General features: G+C 48.1%; 5 protein-coding genes across 5 annotated transcripts; 3 read left to right on the top strand and 2 right to left on the bottom strand.

Annotated features, from left to right (window-relative positions):
- Positions 1-204: 204 nt before the first annotated feature.
- Positions 205-4,836, top strand: I303_105116 (uncharacterized protein; the record flags this gene model as incomplete). Its single annotated transcript, XM_018408731.1, has 4 exons — positions 205-1,480; positions 1,537-3,426; positions 3,485-3,687; positions 3,751-4,836. The coding sequence occupies 4 exons, from the start codon at positions 205-207 to the stop codon at positions 4,834-4,836; spliced, it is 4,455 nt and encodes a 1,484-aa protein (XP_018262422.1).
- Positions 4,837-6,151: 1,315 nt separating this feature from the next.
- On the top strand, positions 6,152-8,623 carry I303_105117 (uncharacterized protein; the record flags this gene model as incomplete). Its single annotated transcript, XM_018408730.1, has 3 exons — positions 6,152-6,397; positions 6,551-6,888; positions 6,997-8,623. 3 exons carry the CDS (start codon positions 6,152-6,154, stop codon positions 8,621-8,623), a joined length of 2,211 nt encoding a protein of 736 aa, XP_018262421.1.
- A 524-nt stretch (positions 8,624-9,147) lies between these two features.
- Positions 9,148-10,781, top strand: I303_105118 (di-trans,poly-cis-decaprenylcistransferase; the record flags this gene model as incomplete). The annotated part of the gene is made up of 5 exons (XM_018408729.1): positions 9,148-9,444; positions 9,688-9,830; positions 9,931-10,047; positions 10,210-10,477; positions 10,656-10,781. 5 exons carry the CDS (start codon positions 9,148-9,150, stop codon positions 10,779-10,781), a joined length of 951 nt encoding a protein of 316 aa, XP_018262420.1.
- A 356-nt stretch (positions 10,782-11,137) lies between these two features.
- I303_105119 (uncharacterized protein) lies at positions 11,138-11,878 on the bottom strand (the record flags this gene model as incomplete). The annotated part of the gene is made up of 1 exon (XM_018408728.1): positions 11,138-11,878. One exon carries the CDS (start codon positions 11,876-11,878, stop codon positions 11,138-11,140), a length of 741 nt encoding a protein of 246 aa, XP_018262419.1.
- Positions 11,879-12,553: 675 nt separating this feature from the next.
- On the bottom strand, positions 12,554-13,628 carry I303_105120 (uncharacterized protein; the record flags this gene model as incomplete). Its single annotated transcript, XM_018408727.2, has 2 exons — positions 12,554-13,389; positions 13,487-13,628. The coding sequence occupies 2 exons, from the start codon at positions 13,626-13,628 to the stop codon at positions 12,554-12,556; spliced, it is 978 nt and encodes a 325-aa protein (XP_018262418.2).
- Between the last annotated feature and the right edge of the window lie 231 nt (positions 13,629-13,859).

Genomic DNA, 13,859 nt, shown 5'->3' on the forward strand with positions numbered 1-13,859 from the left:
TCTTTAACTAGATATTTAAGATCAGGACATTCCTTTCACTACACGCTTTGACCTCAATTTCATCTTGCAAAAATAACACGACACGCTACGACCAAGTCAACAAAGCACGCGGTCTGACCGCCCTACATCCTCCTCCTCCTCAATCACCTCAATTTTCAACCCATCCCACCTTTTCTCTACACAATGTCAACATCAACAAGCTCGATGTCAGCTTCTCGACCGTTTCCCACCATCCCCTCATTCCTGATATCGACAATTCTCGCCTTCATACCGACACACATCATGGCAGGGTCGACCGCACCGGCCTCTATCCCACAGGTGGATTTCGGAAAGATGGGCACAGTGGGATTAGGAGGATCATTTTCAGGCTTAGATTGGTATTCATCTGATTCACCTTTCGCTTCATCCTCCTCCTCCAGCTCATCTTCAGCATCATTTTCGACGACAGGAGATACGTTATTCTACCGTACAGAAGATGGTAATTTCCGACCATTGGGCAGTACGAATGATGGGGGAATCATCAATTCGATATGCTGGTCTTCAACACCGAGCGGGAACGACAATGGCACGCTGTACATAGGAGGAACTTTCACGAGTCTGTCTGGGACCGCAGCGAAGAATGTAGGATCGTTCTCATTATCGACAAACACGTTTCAAGCGTTGGGCAATGGGTTATCGGGGAACGTGAATACTCTGTATTGCGATAACGACAATTCGGAAGTATGGTTCGGAGGTTCTTTTGATGCTCCTCAAGGCCAGGGAGGCAACGTCGCTCTGTGGTCAACGTCAAGCTCTGCATGGCAAGCACCTGCATTTGGAGGATTAAACGGTGTTGTAGCAAGCATAACGCCGTCTGCGAACGGTTCAAGCATATATTTCGGCGGTGATTTCACTACTTCCTACATTTCTACATCATCGATAAATTCCACTTTACGGACGAACATCACCTCGCAGCCGAACGCACCAGCAAACACTACGACAGTTGGACAATCGGGGTACTTGACTCCCTTGACGATTTCAGCAAGTGCGAGTGATTCTTCAGATTATCAGATACACGCTGGACCAACATCAGATACTTCGTCAGGTGGATATGGAGATGTGAATGGACTTTTATGCCCGGGCACTGGAACTTGGTTAGCACAGGAGAACACGATATCAAATGTCAACTTGGTCGGTACGGAATATTTGCCTGCGACCGGAGTCAGAATGGTCAATGGGCATGAAGATGGAAGGTCAACAACCTATTTCTGCTTTACGAGTTTACCGGATTATCAAGAATTGAACATGACTTACACCGACCCGAAGACGGGGAAGAACGAGACCTGTACGGATCACTGTCCATTGTATACCGACTCATCGATTTCAGCACAAGATTTTATCTTTACTCAGGGGGTGCACAATTTGACTGGGTTCGAGATTCAGCTCAAAGAATGGACAGGGGATGGAGCCGCCCTCGGAAGTGTCTCTTTATTGACTGATGGTGAGTATCTGCTCCAGCAGATACGGCTTTAACCACGCTGATAATTCTACGCCCAGGTGCCTATTCTTCAGCCACTGGGACAGGCGTCTCAAGCTCCTGTGCATCAGGCAAAAACAGCACGATCGCACAGGTTGGAGACTGGTCAAAGAAGACAGCCGCTACAGATCAGGCTACCGAGTCGTACTTGTCTTCTTCCGTATCCACCCGAAATCCTTCCGGTACCCAAGTCACCTTCTACCCTTACGTTGGCTCAGCGGGTCAATACGATATCTACGTTTTCATTCCTGGTTGCAAGAACATCGGAGATTGTGATGGACGGACCTCTGTCGATATCGAAGTATTCCCTCTACAAGGTGGACTAGGATGGACATCGACAATCTCCGAGCAAGTTGATTACGATACTTCAACACTCGTATACTCCGGTCCAGTCGACGCTACGTCCGATGCCTTTTCACCCACTCTCAGTCTTGCACTTGCCGCCAACCCTGCAGCACCAAACAGAGGCAACGACTATGTGGTAGTCGCCGATCGAATCCAACTGGTCTTGACCGGTATAACCGAGAGCGACGGATCCACCGTTTCTACCAGTTCTTCCTCAACTTCCAACGGGACAACGATAGGTACACCAATCTCTAATACTACCTCAAACAGCAACTCAACATACAATATCGCGTACGGTGTGTACGAATACGCTCGATCGTCCAATTCTACCCTGAATGCAGCGACTTCTTCCTTGTCGAACAACACCGAAACTCCCCTCACACGCTTAGGCTTCGCATTGGATGCTGCACTCAACGCTTCTGGCTCCGCAGCTTCATCTTGGGTCGTCAACACCATCGTAGCTGCCAATAACACTGTATTTGTCGGAGGAGATTTCTCAGCTTCGAATAATTATACCAACGTTATCTCTATCGATACCTCGTCAGGCGAAGCTTCCGCATTAGCCTCTCAAGGGTTGAGTGGAGTGGTCAATACAGCTGCTGTTGTGGGAGGCTATGTTTTCTTCGGTGGAGACTTCACCTCGACAGCCTCGTCCGGTGGCGTTGCTCTTAATTACATCGCAAGATACGATCCCAGCTCAAAAGCCTGGGCAGCATTAGGTGGAGGTGTAGATGGTTATGTCACCGATCTTCTCGCTTCGACGTCCTCAACAACTCAATTGATCGTTATGGGCAATTTCTCCCATGTCGTTTCGACGAACGGTACCAGTACTCAAAGTGGAGGATATGCGATCTACGATGTATCGATATCCGATTGGCTCAACACTGGAGTCGTCTTCGGAAACGTCTCTGCCGGAGCCGTGCCTTTGTCTTCATCCGGTGTATCCACGGAATCGTTCTTCGCTGGAAAAGTCTATGGATCGGCATCCAACTCCGTAGGCGGAGTCGCTACTCTCACTACCGATGACGATGGAAACGCGGTCATCTCCTCGTTGAACGGCGTCAATTTCGGTACTTCGGGCTCATCTCCTTCAGCTTCCTCTTCTCCCTCGAGAAGATCCGTTGTGTCTCGTTCAACTCACCCGTACACTCGATCTTGGCTAGCCAGGTACACCGATGCCATCGTCGAACGAGCTCATACGGTCCTTTCCACTCGAGCTACACCTCCCACGATCGCTCAGCAGAGCACCGAAGCTCCCGCCGTCCTTGCAGGAGCTTTCTGGACCAATTCTAGTGCTTCGGGCAAACCATCCGTGACTATCTTAGGAGGTAATTTCACTTCGAATAATGGTGGAATTCAAGGACTAGCGTTTTACGATTCCAAGAACGGTGGATTGACGGGACCCTCTACACCGATTGAGGGAGTCGTCAAAACCTTGAATGTCATTGGGAACAATGTGTATATCGGCGGAGAAGCCTTGAATGTGCAGAGTGTGGGAAGCGGCTTGATGGTATACGATCTGAAAGCGTCTAATTGGGTCACTGGTGGAATGCCCTCATTGAATCGTGCGTAGATTTACGCAATACATGGCCCTAGACACTAGCTGATTTTCGTTACGATTAGCGCCTTCCGGTTCCAGCAACGTCACCGTGAATGCCATCCGAACAAGAGGAAACACAAATACTGTCGTCGTTGCTGGTAATTTCGGTACGGCTGGTTCGCTTGGCTGTGCCGGCGTGTGTCTCTGGGACTCGAAAGATGCCCAGTGGTCTACACCTGGTTCCGGTCTCAGCGGCGGCGAAGTGAGAGCGATCGACTTTGCTGGAGTAAGCATCGATCCTGCTCAGTCAAATTACAAGAGCTGACTTGCGCGTTTCCTTCGAAAATAGGACTCTTCCGATACTCTCATTGCGGCTGGGTCATTCGCTCTTTCCTCAGGAGATATCGCATATGTCGCATCATACACCTTTTCCAATTCGTCTTGGACTCCTCTTGGCACTTTACCTGGCCCTGCTCTGGCCGTTGCAGTTGACGACAAGAATTCAAGCAACATCTTCGCTGCAGGCTACTCCACCACCGATGGTTCCTCATACCTCCAACAATGGGACGGACATACTTGGACTGCCCAATCGGCCTCTTTAGCGCCCGGATCGCTGGTCAGCCAACTGGCTTTCGTGCCTATGAACTCTGAACATACACCCGTTGGATCAATCGAATCCGATCGAATGTTAATGATCTCCGGAGATCTATATTTGGAGGGGTCAGGCAACGTCACTTCAGCCCTATATGACGGATCGACATTCTACCCTTACCTCGTCGGCACTTCTTCTTCCGGTGATCTAGGCGCTGGAGGAGCGTTGTTCTGGTCAGAATCCGATTTCTCATTCAAAGTTCGACATTACCTCGCCAGGGGTTTGGTCGTCCTTGTAGCTATCGCTATAGCTACTGGACTGATCTTGCTCTTTATCCTGATTGCGCTGTTATTGGCATTTTGCTTTAGGAGGAAAGAACGTAAGGATCAGAGTCTGTATGAGAAACAGGAAGATGTCGATTCGGATCGAGATGTGGATTCGACGCATCAAAACGTGTTTAATAATGTCCAAGCGGCTTTAGAGGCTTCATTAGTTGGAGGTGGATTAGCAGGAGCAGGGGCAGGAGCTGGACTTGCTGGAGTTGCTGCTGGAAGAAAAGAAAATAGAGTTTCGGATCCATCAAGTTATAATTCTGGAGCGTATCCTATTGGATCCGATGCGGATGCGGAAGATGAGGAGCTGGAAGAAGAAGAAGAAGAAGGGGGAAGAGAGACTACGATGAGATATGATTTTGATGGGCCGGATTTACAAGATGGTGAATTACCTATGAGGGCCGGACAGAGGATATTGATCCTGGATGATGAGCAGTCGACGGAGTGGTGGTTCGCCAGAGATTTAACGACGGGTAAAGAAGGGGTGGTACCTGCGACTTATGTGTGGTAGCGGGGAGGTGTAGAAAAGTAGAACTTCGTTTTTAACGAAATCATACGAGTAATGACCATAATAAGAAGATAATAGTTATAGTGACAATAACAGCGCCAGCAACAGTATACGAATATTTACCATACATTATTATACCATCTCGTCTTCACCTTCAATTGTATATATGAATATTTGAATTTCGTCTTGTCCGTGTGGATAATTGGGTTTAATCATTCTGGTATTTGATATATTATATCATGCATAAGCATCATAAGGTGCATCAGATCATGCTACAGAATATTGGACGCAACATGCATGAGTGAGTAAGTGAGTCAACAACGACGAATGATGATGACGATATACGAGTAGAGTCATGTTCGGGCATTCAGGCACCGTTTCATCGACTATTACGCTACGACGTAACTAACACACGAGTTTCAGCTGATCAAGGTCAATAATTTAGACGCAACACAGCTTTTTATCGTTCACGACTACGACTACGACTATGGCTAGGATTACGAACAACAATAGATCTATTCACGCCTTGCCCGAAGGTAAGACTGCGTCATATCATGGGATATATATGTATAGACATGTAGTCAAAATGGAAAGGCAAATAAGATGTATGAAGCTGGGTATCCCTTTTCTTTCAACGAGGCGATCATCAACGAAACCAACCGTCCTTTCCTTTGACCCTTTTCAATCGTCATGACGCATGCGCATTAGGCACAACACTAAGTAGACTACTATATCTCTTCAACTCACCGAAGACCGAATGACCGTCTCGCTTCATAAGACTACGAACGGAGGGGATCATCCGGCTTAGACGATCAAAGGATAAAGACATATCTCACTCTGCAATTGGCATAGCTGTGTGTGTGAGATGACTCAAGATATATGGTGTGGTCAGAAGAACGAAATCAAAAACGAGTGATCCACGTTCAATCTCACCAGCATTTCGAGCAGTCGGACTGTGAACCTATACCAGATCTTATCCTCATCCTCATTTGTTCGGCATATCATATCACATCACATCCTATTACTTTGATCGGTTCCCTGCCTTTTCTCCTTCCGCAGCATACGAACGCAACATATCAGACGAGCTCAACGGTCGAGAAGTGTCCTGGTATCAGACGCAGTGACCGCAGATGGGATTAAAGGGCGCATGAGAACGAGTCTTGTACACTGGCAAACGAGGTAGAGACCATCAGGCTAGTCCCAACAATCAGAGCGGTGAATACGAGAAGCTGGATAAGATAGGACAGGATAAAAGCAAAAGCGAAGCGAAGCACTTTATTTCTGAGATATCAAACCGGATAGAATGGGCGTGGGCAAGATGACCATCCCTTTCGAATGGTTCTTGATCTTGGCAATTTCCTCGACTGGATCACATGCGCTACCTTACGCATCGAGCTCCAGACCCAAATCAGAACACATACCGAGACAAGTCGCCCCGCCCCCGCCAGAAAATACCGCTGCGTCATCTGGAGCTGAGGGAGATTCGGGAGGAAGTGGAATAGCTATAGAAGTGATTGTTCCAGTAGTGGTCATTCTGGTAGCTGCTATCCTTCTGATTGGTGCGGTAAGTCCGGTGTTTGTGGTTATGATTTCTCACCCCACAACTGCGCTGTCGAGTTCAAAATACCATCCATCACTTGGAAGTCCCAATTTATGCCCATTAAATGACAGCCGATATGTACTCATCTGATGATATAAATCACTTGAATCGTACCAGCTCCGCTTCCGCTCGAAATTATCATCATTTTTCAGATCCGTCGGATTCCCCACATCGTCTCAAGCGGCTCTTCAGCCCATCTCAACCCGCGATTCTTTCCCTAGGACAGTCACTGCGGACCAGCTTTCTGGCCACAACTCTAGAGTCGATCTCAGCAGCAGTAATAGCAACACTCAAAGTGGCAACAATGCGAATGCTGCGATGACCCCGGCTCAGACTCGGGCTGCTAGAAGAGCAAGAAGGGATAGGAATGTACGGAGGACTGAGTCTGGACGAAGCGTCAAGACGTTGCCTGTGTATAGTAAAGAAGCGGGAGATGAGGAATTGGTACTTGTCAGGTATGTCAGCTTTCCCTTCACTGTTGCTCTCTGAGAAAGTCAACAAACATCTTCGTAAAACAGTACTGTAAAATGTTCATGTACTGACAAGCCATCTGCGCTTGATAGACAACGCTCAGAGTCATCCTTTTCGTCTGGATCATACTCTGACGAAGAGCGAGATGCTCGCGAAGGGGAGGCGGGCGACCTCGATCGGGGTCCCTTGCCTTCACATAGGCGGTCCAGCTCGCTACGCTCTTCGCACACGGTACTTGAAGACGAAAATACAGAACGGCGCAACGAAGTGAATACCCTATCACCATTGGCAGAAACCCATGAGAGTCTCACACCCACTCCTACTTCTCCGTCAGAAGAGATTGAGCTGGTGACTCGTACACCTCCATCAACCAGTATTTCTCTTCCTCTTCCTGCCGATACTCCCTTGTCAACTACTGCAACAACTATACCCGATGGAGATACACCTTCTCCCCAGCCGCAACGGAGCGAGTCGTTGACCAGGCGAGAATCTTTAGCACGGCGATCGTGGGGCCTAGCACCCACTTACCTAGAAGCTATGTCTGCTCCATTAATACATCCCAACTCGTCTCATGAAGAGGCTGAAGCAGTTCCTCCGCCAAGGAACATACGCACGATGACCTCCTCAACCTTTAGAGGTCTGTTATCGAGAGCAGGGTTCTTGCAGCAGCAGGGACAACCACCATCTTCCAGTCTAATAGCTCGACAAATGAGGGAGAGGGAGAACCGGAATCGAGATTCTTCTACATCATTATTACTTCAACCTACGACTTCTCGAGCTTCGTCCTCCTTCATACGAACCCGCTCTAGATCACCTTCCGCTTCGACTTCTACTACCCCATGGGAATCGACGAATTCCCTCTCACTCCTCATATCCTCGCCTGTGCCGAATACTGCGATCCGAGCTTCGTTTGACAGTGCGACATTACCGAAAGCGGGGCTGAGCGAGGAACAGATGAAATTCTTAGCTAGTAAAGATGTGCTCAGTGTGGCTGGGGTGAAGATGGACGATGTGCCGGAATATAAGAGACGAAGGAGGAGTAGAGCGGGGACTGTGGGTTCGAATATGGTGGATTCCCTTGGTGTTGAGGGTGAAGCAAGTGGAAGTGGTACTAGTAGTAGAAGAGCGAGTGATGCTTCTTCAACAGCAGAAGTAGAGGGCGAAGACGGAGATGTGACGCATGGAGGCGAAGAGTTGCCTAGCTGGGAGATGAGTGAAGATGCTCGGAGGAGAAACGAAGCTTTCGAAAGGCGGAATCTTAGTAAGCCTGTGGTAGTAGGGGACAACGACCATGAAGATCGGGATGTGAACTTGAACTCGATTACCAATACCAGTAGTAGCAGCGCTTCTGCTCCTACGCAAACAACGCCCATCGATACTGGTTCCAGTGAGACTGCGAATGAAGTCGAAGGTCGATTGTTCAAGCCCAACAAGCCTATTCCCGCACCAATCAAAGTCAATCTAGGCAATCAGATTCCCTCGATTTCACCTTCTCCAAACAGAGGGAGAGAAGTTGGATCGCCATCGTCCCCTAGTACATTCATGACAGCACCTATAACTCCTCTTACCGCTACATCGACATCAGCATCGACTACAACAAACACTCCGAATACAGCGACAGCAACTAATACGAGTGCTAGTGCTGGTTTGACTATTACACCCAGATTGGAAGTTGAGCCGCCTACTCCGATCGTGGCCACCCCGCCGACAGTCGTGTGATCCGTGACCGATTGGGCCCGGATCGATACAAGCCGATCCTTCCCTCTTTTCTTGGCATGAAGCTGGTCAGAGTATAGCAAACACGAAACTTCGTGGATCTGTATATTTCCCTACTTTGTATACCACCAACGACCACTAAATGAACTCTTATGATATCTGCTATGTTCTGCACCGGAATATACGTCCCAGCATTTAGCATCTGAACTTTGTATTGTCATGGTTCGACGCAGCACAAATACCTGCATGCAATACATGGATTCCTTCTCATCGAGAGTCGCGGACTGCGACGTATCATTTTTCCTGTGCTGCGACGTGATGGACATAGCTTCTAACTTACAGTTATGTTTTGCTCGGTCATATGTTGAGGCGATAACCGAGCAAAGTCAAAATCGCGTCCACTCGCAACTGGCACTTCCAGCTCGACAACTTCAACATCAAAGTACTATAACCATATCATGCTCATTACTTGAAGCAAAAGGCTTATGGACTCAACACCGATATTACAGGCGACCGGATCGTACATCATGTCACTCTTGAAAGCAACCTCAAACTCAAGCTCCAGCTCAAGCTCAAGCTCAAGCCGGATCTTGCGCGCTCCATCCCAATCACCTACCCGACGATACCCCTTAAAACCACCACTCCTCAATACGGTAGTCCACTTCTTGTTTTCGATAGCAACTACCATCTTACTGTACCTTGTATCGCTCGGACCGATACCGCAGCATGTCGGATTCGTGATGGATGGGAATCGGCGGTACGCCCGTGGTTTGGGTAAAGAGGTTTCTGAGGGCCATGGAGAAGGATTTGCAGCTTTGAAAAGGGTGAGTCACAATATAGTCTGGTAGGTATGAAGGCTATCCTGGTCTTCTACTTACTCTTTGTGCCTCGCTCGGCTCTCACATCTTCTCTCTTCGCTCTTTCATCTTCATCTGAAGAAATACCGATAAGACCTTTCGCACACCTTGATCAGGCGTCGAATCGCTTCAAATATGTTTTTTATGCTAATTCCAATATGCTATATGTCCCCCCCTCTCTCTGCACCTGCCATTCCCTCGCAACCCCAGACCCTCGAGATATGTCTCAGATTACGCATCCGGGCGGTATCTGTATACGCGTTCGCCATCGACAACTTCAGTAGATCCGAGAACGAAGTGTCCGCTTTGATGAGGCTAGCTAAAGATAGACTGGCTGAATTGTGTCAACATGGGTAAGCGGTCCTTCACTGTTTCCGCAATGTGTTCCTTGCCTCTCTCGCTCTGCACTGTCTGAGTCGATTGGAATGTTGATATAATGTGATTGGACCGCAGTGAACTACTAGAAGAATACGGAGTAAAGATAAAATTCATAGGTCAAATCTCGCTGTTCCCTCCTGATGTCCAGCAGGCTGTGAGAGAGATGGAAGAGATGACGAAACATCATAAGAAGTAGGTCTGATATACCTTTACATCTCATCTCTTGTTCGATTCCTCGTTTAACATGTTGAATCAGACACTTCATCACTTCCGCTGCTCATGACTAGATAATTGTGCAAGCAACCGCTCTTTTCTAAACGAGGTTCGCGCTGATTCACCACGCATCGTCGATAGCGGTGTCCTTAACGTCTGCGCGCCTTATTCATCCCGAGACGAAATAACGACTTCCCTACAAGATACCGTCCAGACTGTCCTACGCGATTCTGACTCGATCCGAGTGAACGATATCAAATCGGAAGATATTCTCCGCCGGTTGGGAACGTCGAAAGCTGTCTCTGAGGTGGACCGGGCGTTGTTTAGCAGACCAGATGAGAGTGGGAAGCTGGATATATTGGTCAGAACTAGTAACGTGAAGCGATTGAGTGATTTCATGATGTGGCAAGTGAGTTCATCATCAATTGTCAAAGAATCAATGAACCGATCGATCACTCGGTCTCTCTCCACAAAGCACAACAATGCTATCTTCAGCTCTAGATCTTGGGGTAGAAGTTAGCAAGGGACGAGCGACTGAAATGCGGTATGGGGCATGACGCTGACCCTGTTTTGTACTTGATTTGTAGGCATCCCAGGACACACAATTGCACTTCGTTAATACCTTCTGGCCGGAATTTGGGTTATCAGATATGATTCCGATCTTATTGGGATGGCAGCAGAAGCAGTGGATCAAACACCTAGGCTGGAGCTGAGGTTGCCAGTCTCGCTTAAAGCTTAGAAAAATCGTAGTCACTCATGAGTGATTTGACAATGGACCTTGAGAGAGTTTTTGTATTCGTATTGTCCGAGTGGTAGATGCATTGATGCTCTAATGCTCTGATGCGATAATTATATACAATGAGTGGGGTGATTCACACCTTACAATGACAACTCTAATTTCTATGACCTTATATCCATTTCCGCTCAGGATCTCTCGCTACTAGCTCCTCCCTAAGTATCTTGAGATACACCAAGCCAAATCACAAATCCTTGCCCGACTGCTCTGTACCTATCCTTCCCTACGACCAATTTCAATAATTCGAATGCCGGTTCCGCTACTAGCTAGTCACTAATCGCAACTCCCATCCTCCGGCCCATCTTTCCACCTCGCATCCAGATTCTTGACTTCACAACTAAACTCCTCTTTGCCCAATTTCTGGTTCACCTCATTATGTCGAGCACATAACCACTTCATCAGACTCTCCCTTCCCGCTACAGCCGATATCGGTGGGTTCTTCTTGATGTCCCTCCTGAAATCCGTCGCACACCAATTACAAGGGTAAAAGATCGACAATGATTCGAGGAGGTTGGTCATTTGCGTTTGTTGTCTCTCGTTGGCTTGTAAAGGGTAATAAGCGGCGGTAGTATGTAAGAATGTCCATGTTGATCTTCCGAGAGCTGCATTATCAGGAGGACAGTTGGTCCGATCCGTTGATCCCTCTTCATCCGTTGCAGTTGAAACCGGTATCGATCTTGTTGTTGTTGATGAAGATGAAGATGATGATGAAGGAGAAGATTGGGAGGATTGAGATGACTGAGAAGCATTCAACATTGATGCGAATCCCCCCATACCGGCTAAAGTTTTCTTGCCTTGACTTTCTTCGCCGGCATTCGGTCCCTTCTTTTTGATCTTGGAGATGTCTGCCCATGAATTACACACTTTACAGACTTTGCCATTCTCGTCCAAGATTAAGCCGGGAGGCAAATGCGGATGGGTCTCTTTAGTCGTTTTTCGCGGTTGAGAGGATGCAGTATCCGGACTGGTAGCGGCGGACGAGGAAGAGGCAGGGAATGAGGTTGGTAGGTTCATGGTGAATGGTGAATGATCGTATGTTTTGAAAATCGCAAAGAGACTCTGAAAGTAAATTCAACATGAGATAGGATGATTTATAAGTTTATAGTAGCCGACGGACAACGGCGTACGGCATACGGCATACGCCGCTACAGTTCCTCGGTCGTCTCCTATTTTGTCCATATGGCCATATTAACCTGATCATGATCCAAGCTCCAATGAATGAGACCCATTCACAGCCCGGCACTCTCATTTGGGACTGAGTCTGCTACTGCTGGTGCTGGTGCTGCTGCTACTGCTAAGAAGCTGGTGACTGTTAGAGGACTCGAGCCAGTGCGCGTAAAGGCGCGCCTGGCATCGGATTGCTTCGCAATCACAGCCCCCCCCCCACCTCACTTGGCGGAACAATGCATTTGGCTTGATCTCATGGCGCAACATCAATGACTGCGAGGAGTCATTGTAACATCGTACTCGTCACGATCAAAAAGAAACTAGTTTACGGATAGGGGACAACCGAGACGGAATCTAAACTGGAAATCAAACTCAATGACAAAGCTGTACTAGCTAGCATGTTGACGTACAAGACCGAATTCGTGACTGTGTGACTACAACTAAAAACGGACCCAAAATCTAACTCCCCCATATATTGATCACAGACCAATGCTCATTCTCCTTCCAATCTTCAAATCACAATCAAAAGGGTGGGCCGACATAGTTCCCGGAATCCTTCGGTTGCTTTATCGCCTCCATCCCTTGCGTTGATGTTGTTCTGGTCGTCGTGGTGAGAGGCGATCCTTGGGTTTTACTACTACCTCCCTGTTCACATCCGTCCATGTACGGATCTTCCGGTCGATGGTCCTTGATGTACGCCTTCAACGAAATGTGAACGATAAACAGCAAGAACACCCCCACCACGCAAGAAGCAAAGACTACGACGAAGTAAGCCGCTGCGTTCCATCTGAACGTGTATACCTCTTTCAGGGATGCTAATTGAGCCATAGAATATTGGGTAGGGAAGAGAGCTGCTAATGCTGCCGAAGAGGCTGCTGCTGCTTGAGCTTGAGCTTGGGCCTGTATGACCCCTTCTTGAAGCTGAGGGGAAGAATCATTTGAAGTCGAAGTCGAATTGGGATTGGGTGTCGAGGTCGAATGACTGAATGATGTTGAAATTGTTGTTCTATCCGTAGAAGTTAACGGAGAGGTCACCTGAGCTGCTAATGCCGGAGTATTCGTCAAAGAGGCTATCGCACTTGCATCGTTCTTCTCGCTTATCGGCGAGCTCTGTCCTTGTATCACAGCGTAATCGAAACTCATTCTCTTCCCTGCTCCTTCTGCACCAGCGTTGGTGTATCTCAAGGTATGTTCTCCGTTCTCCAATTCATGCAGATCTAACAACAAGTGATGATAGTCCTGTTCTTCACTGTCCTGTGAAGATCCTTCATCCCCATGTTCCATTTTCCGACCATCCAACGTGAACTCGATATCCCCATATTCGGGCCCGTCAATCCCGTATGCCCAAATGTCAGTCCCTGTCATTCAGCCCTCAGAATCCATCAGCGATCTCGTAACCATCAAGGCAGTTGAGACGCTGTACAATACTCTAGACGGACATCGCACTCGACTCACCGACGAAACTCAATTCCATCCATGCTCCTTGTTGTTCAGTCCAGCTGATCGAGCTATTCCAAAACTCCCCCAACAAAGCCTCCATCTCTTCCACCTGTTTCACCGGGGCGATGTACTCGTTCGATCCGTTTGTGCGTAACATGTTCCAGCCGTCTGATAGAGATAAAGCTGGAGTTGACCACTGCGAGTCGTCGATCGTATAGTTTTGTGCCCTGCAGATCACAGCCATGTTAGCATGATCCAGATAGTCATTCATATTTCGACCCAAACAGCTCACATGTTTACCGAGTTTCTGCTCTCAGACCGAACTGAGTTGAGGATATACCGACTCTGCTGATCGCCCCTACACACGATACCGAGTCTTGTCGCACTT

This window comes from Kwoniella dejecticola, chromosome 6 (genome assembly GCF_000512565.2).
Source record: "Kwoniella dejecticola CBS 10117 chromosome 6, complete sequence".
NCBI lineage: Eukaryota > Fungi > Basidiomycota > Tremellomycetes > Tremellales > Cryptococcaceae > Kwoniella > Kwoniella dejecticola.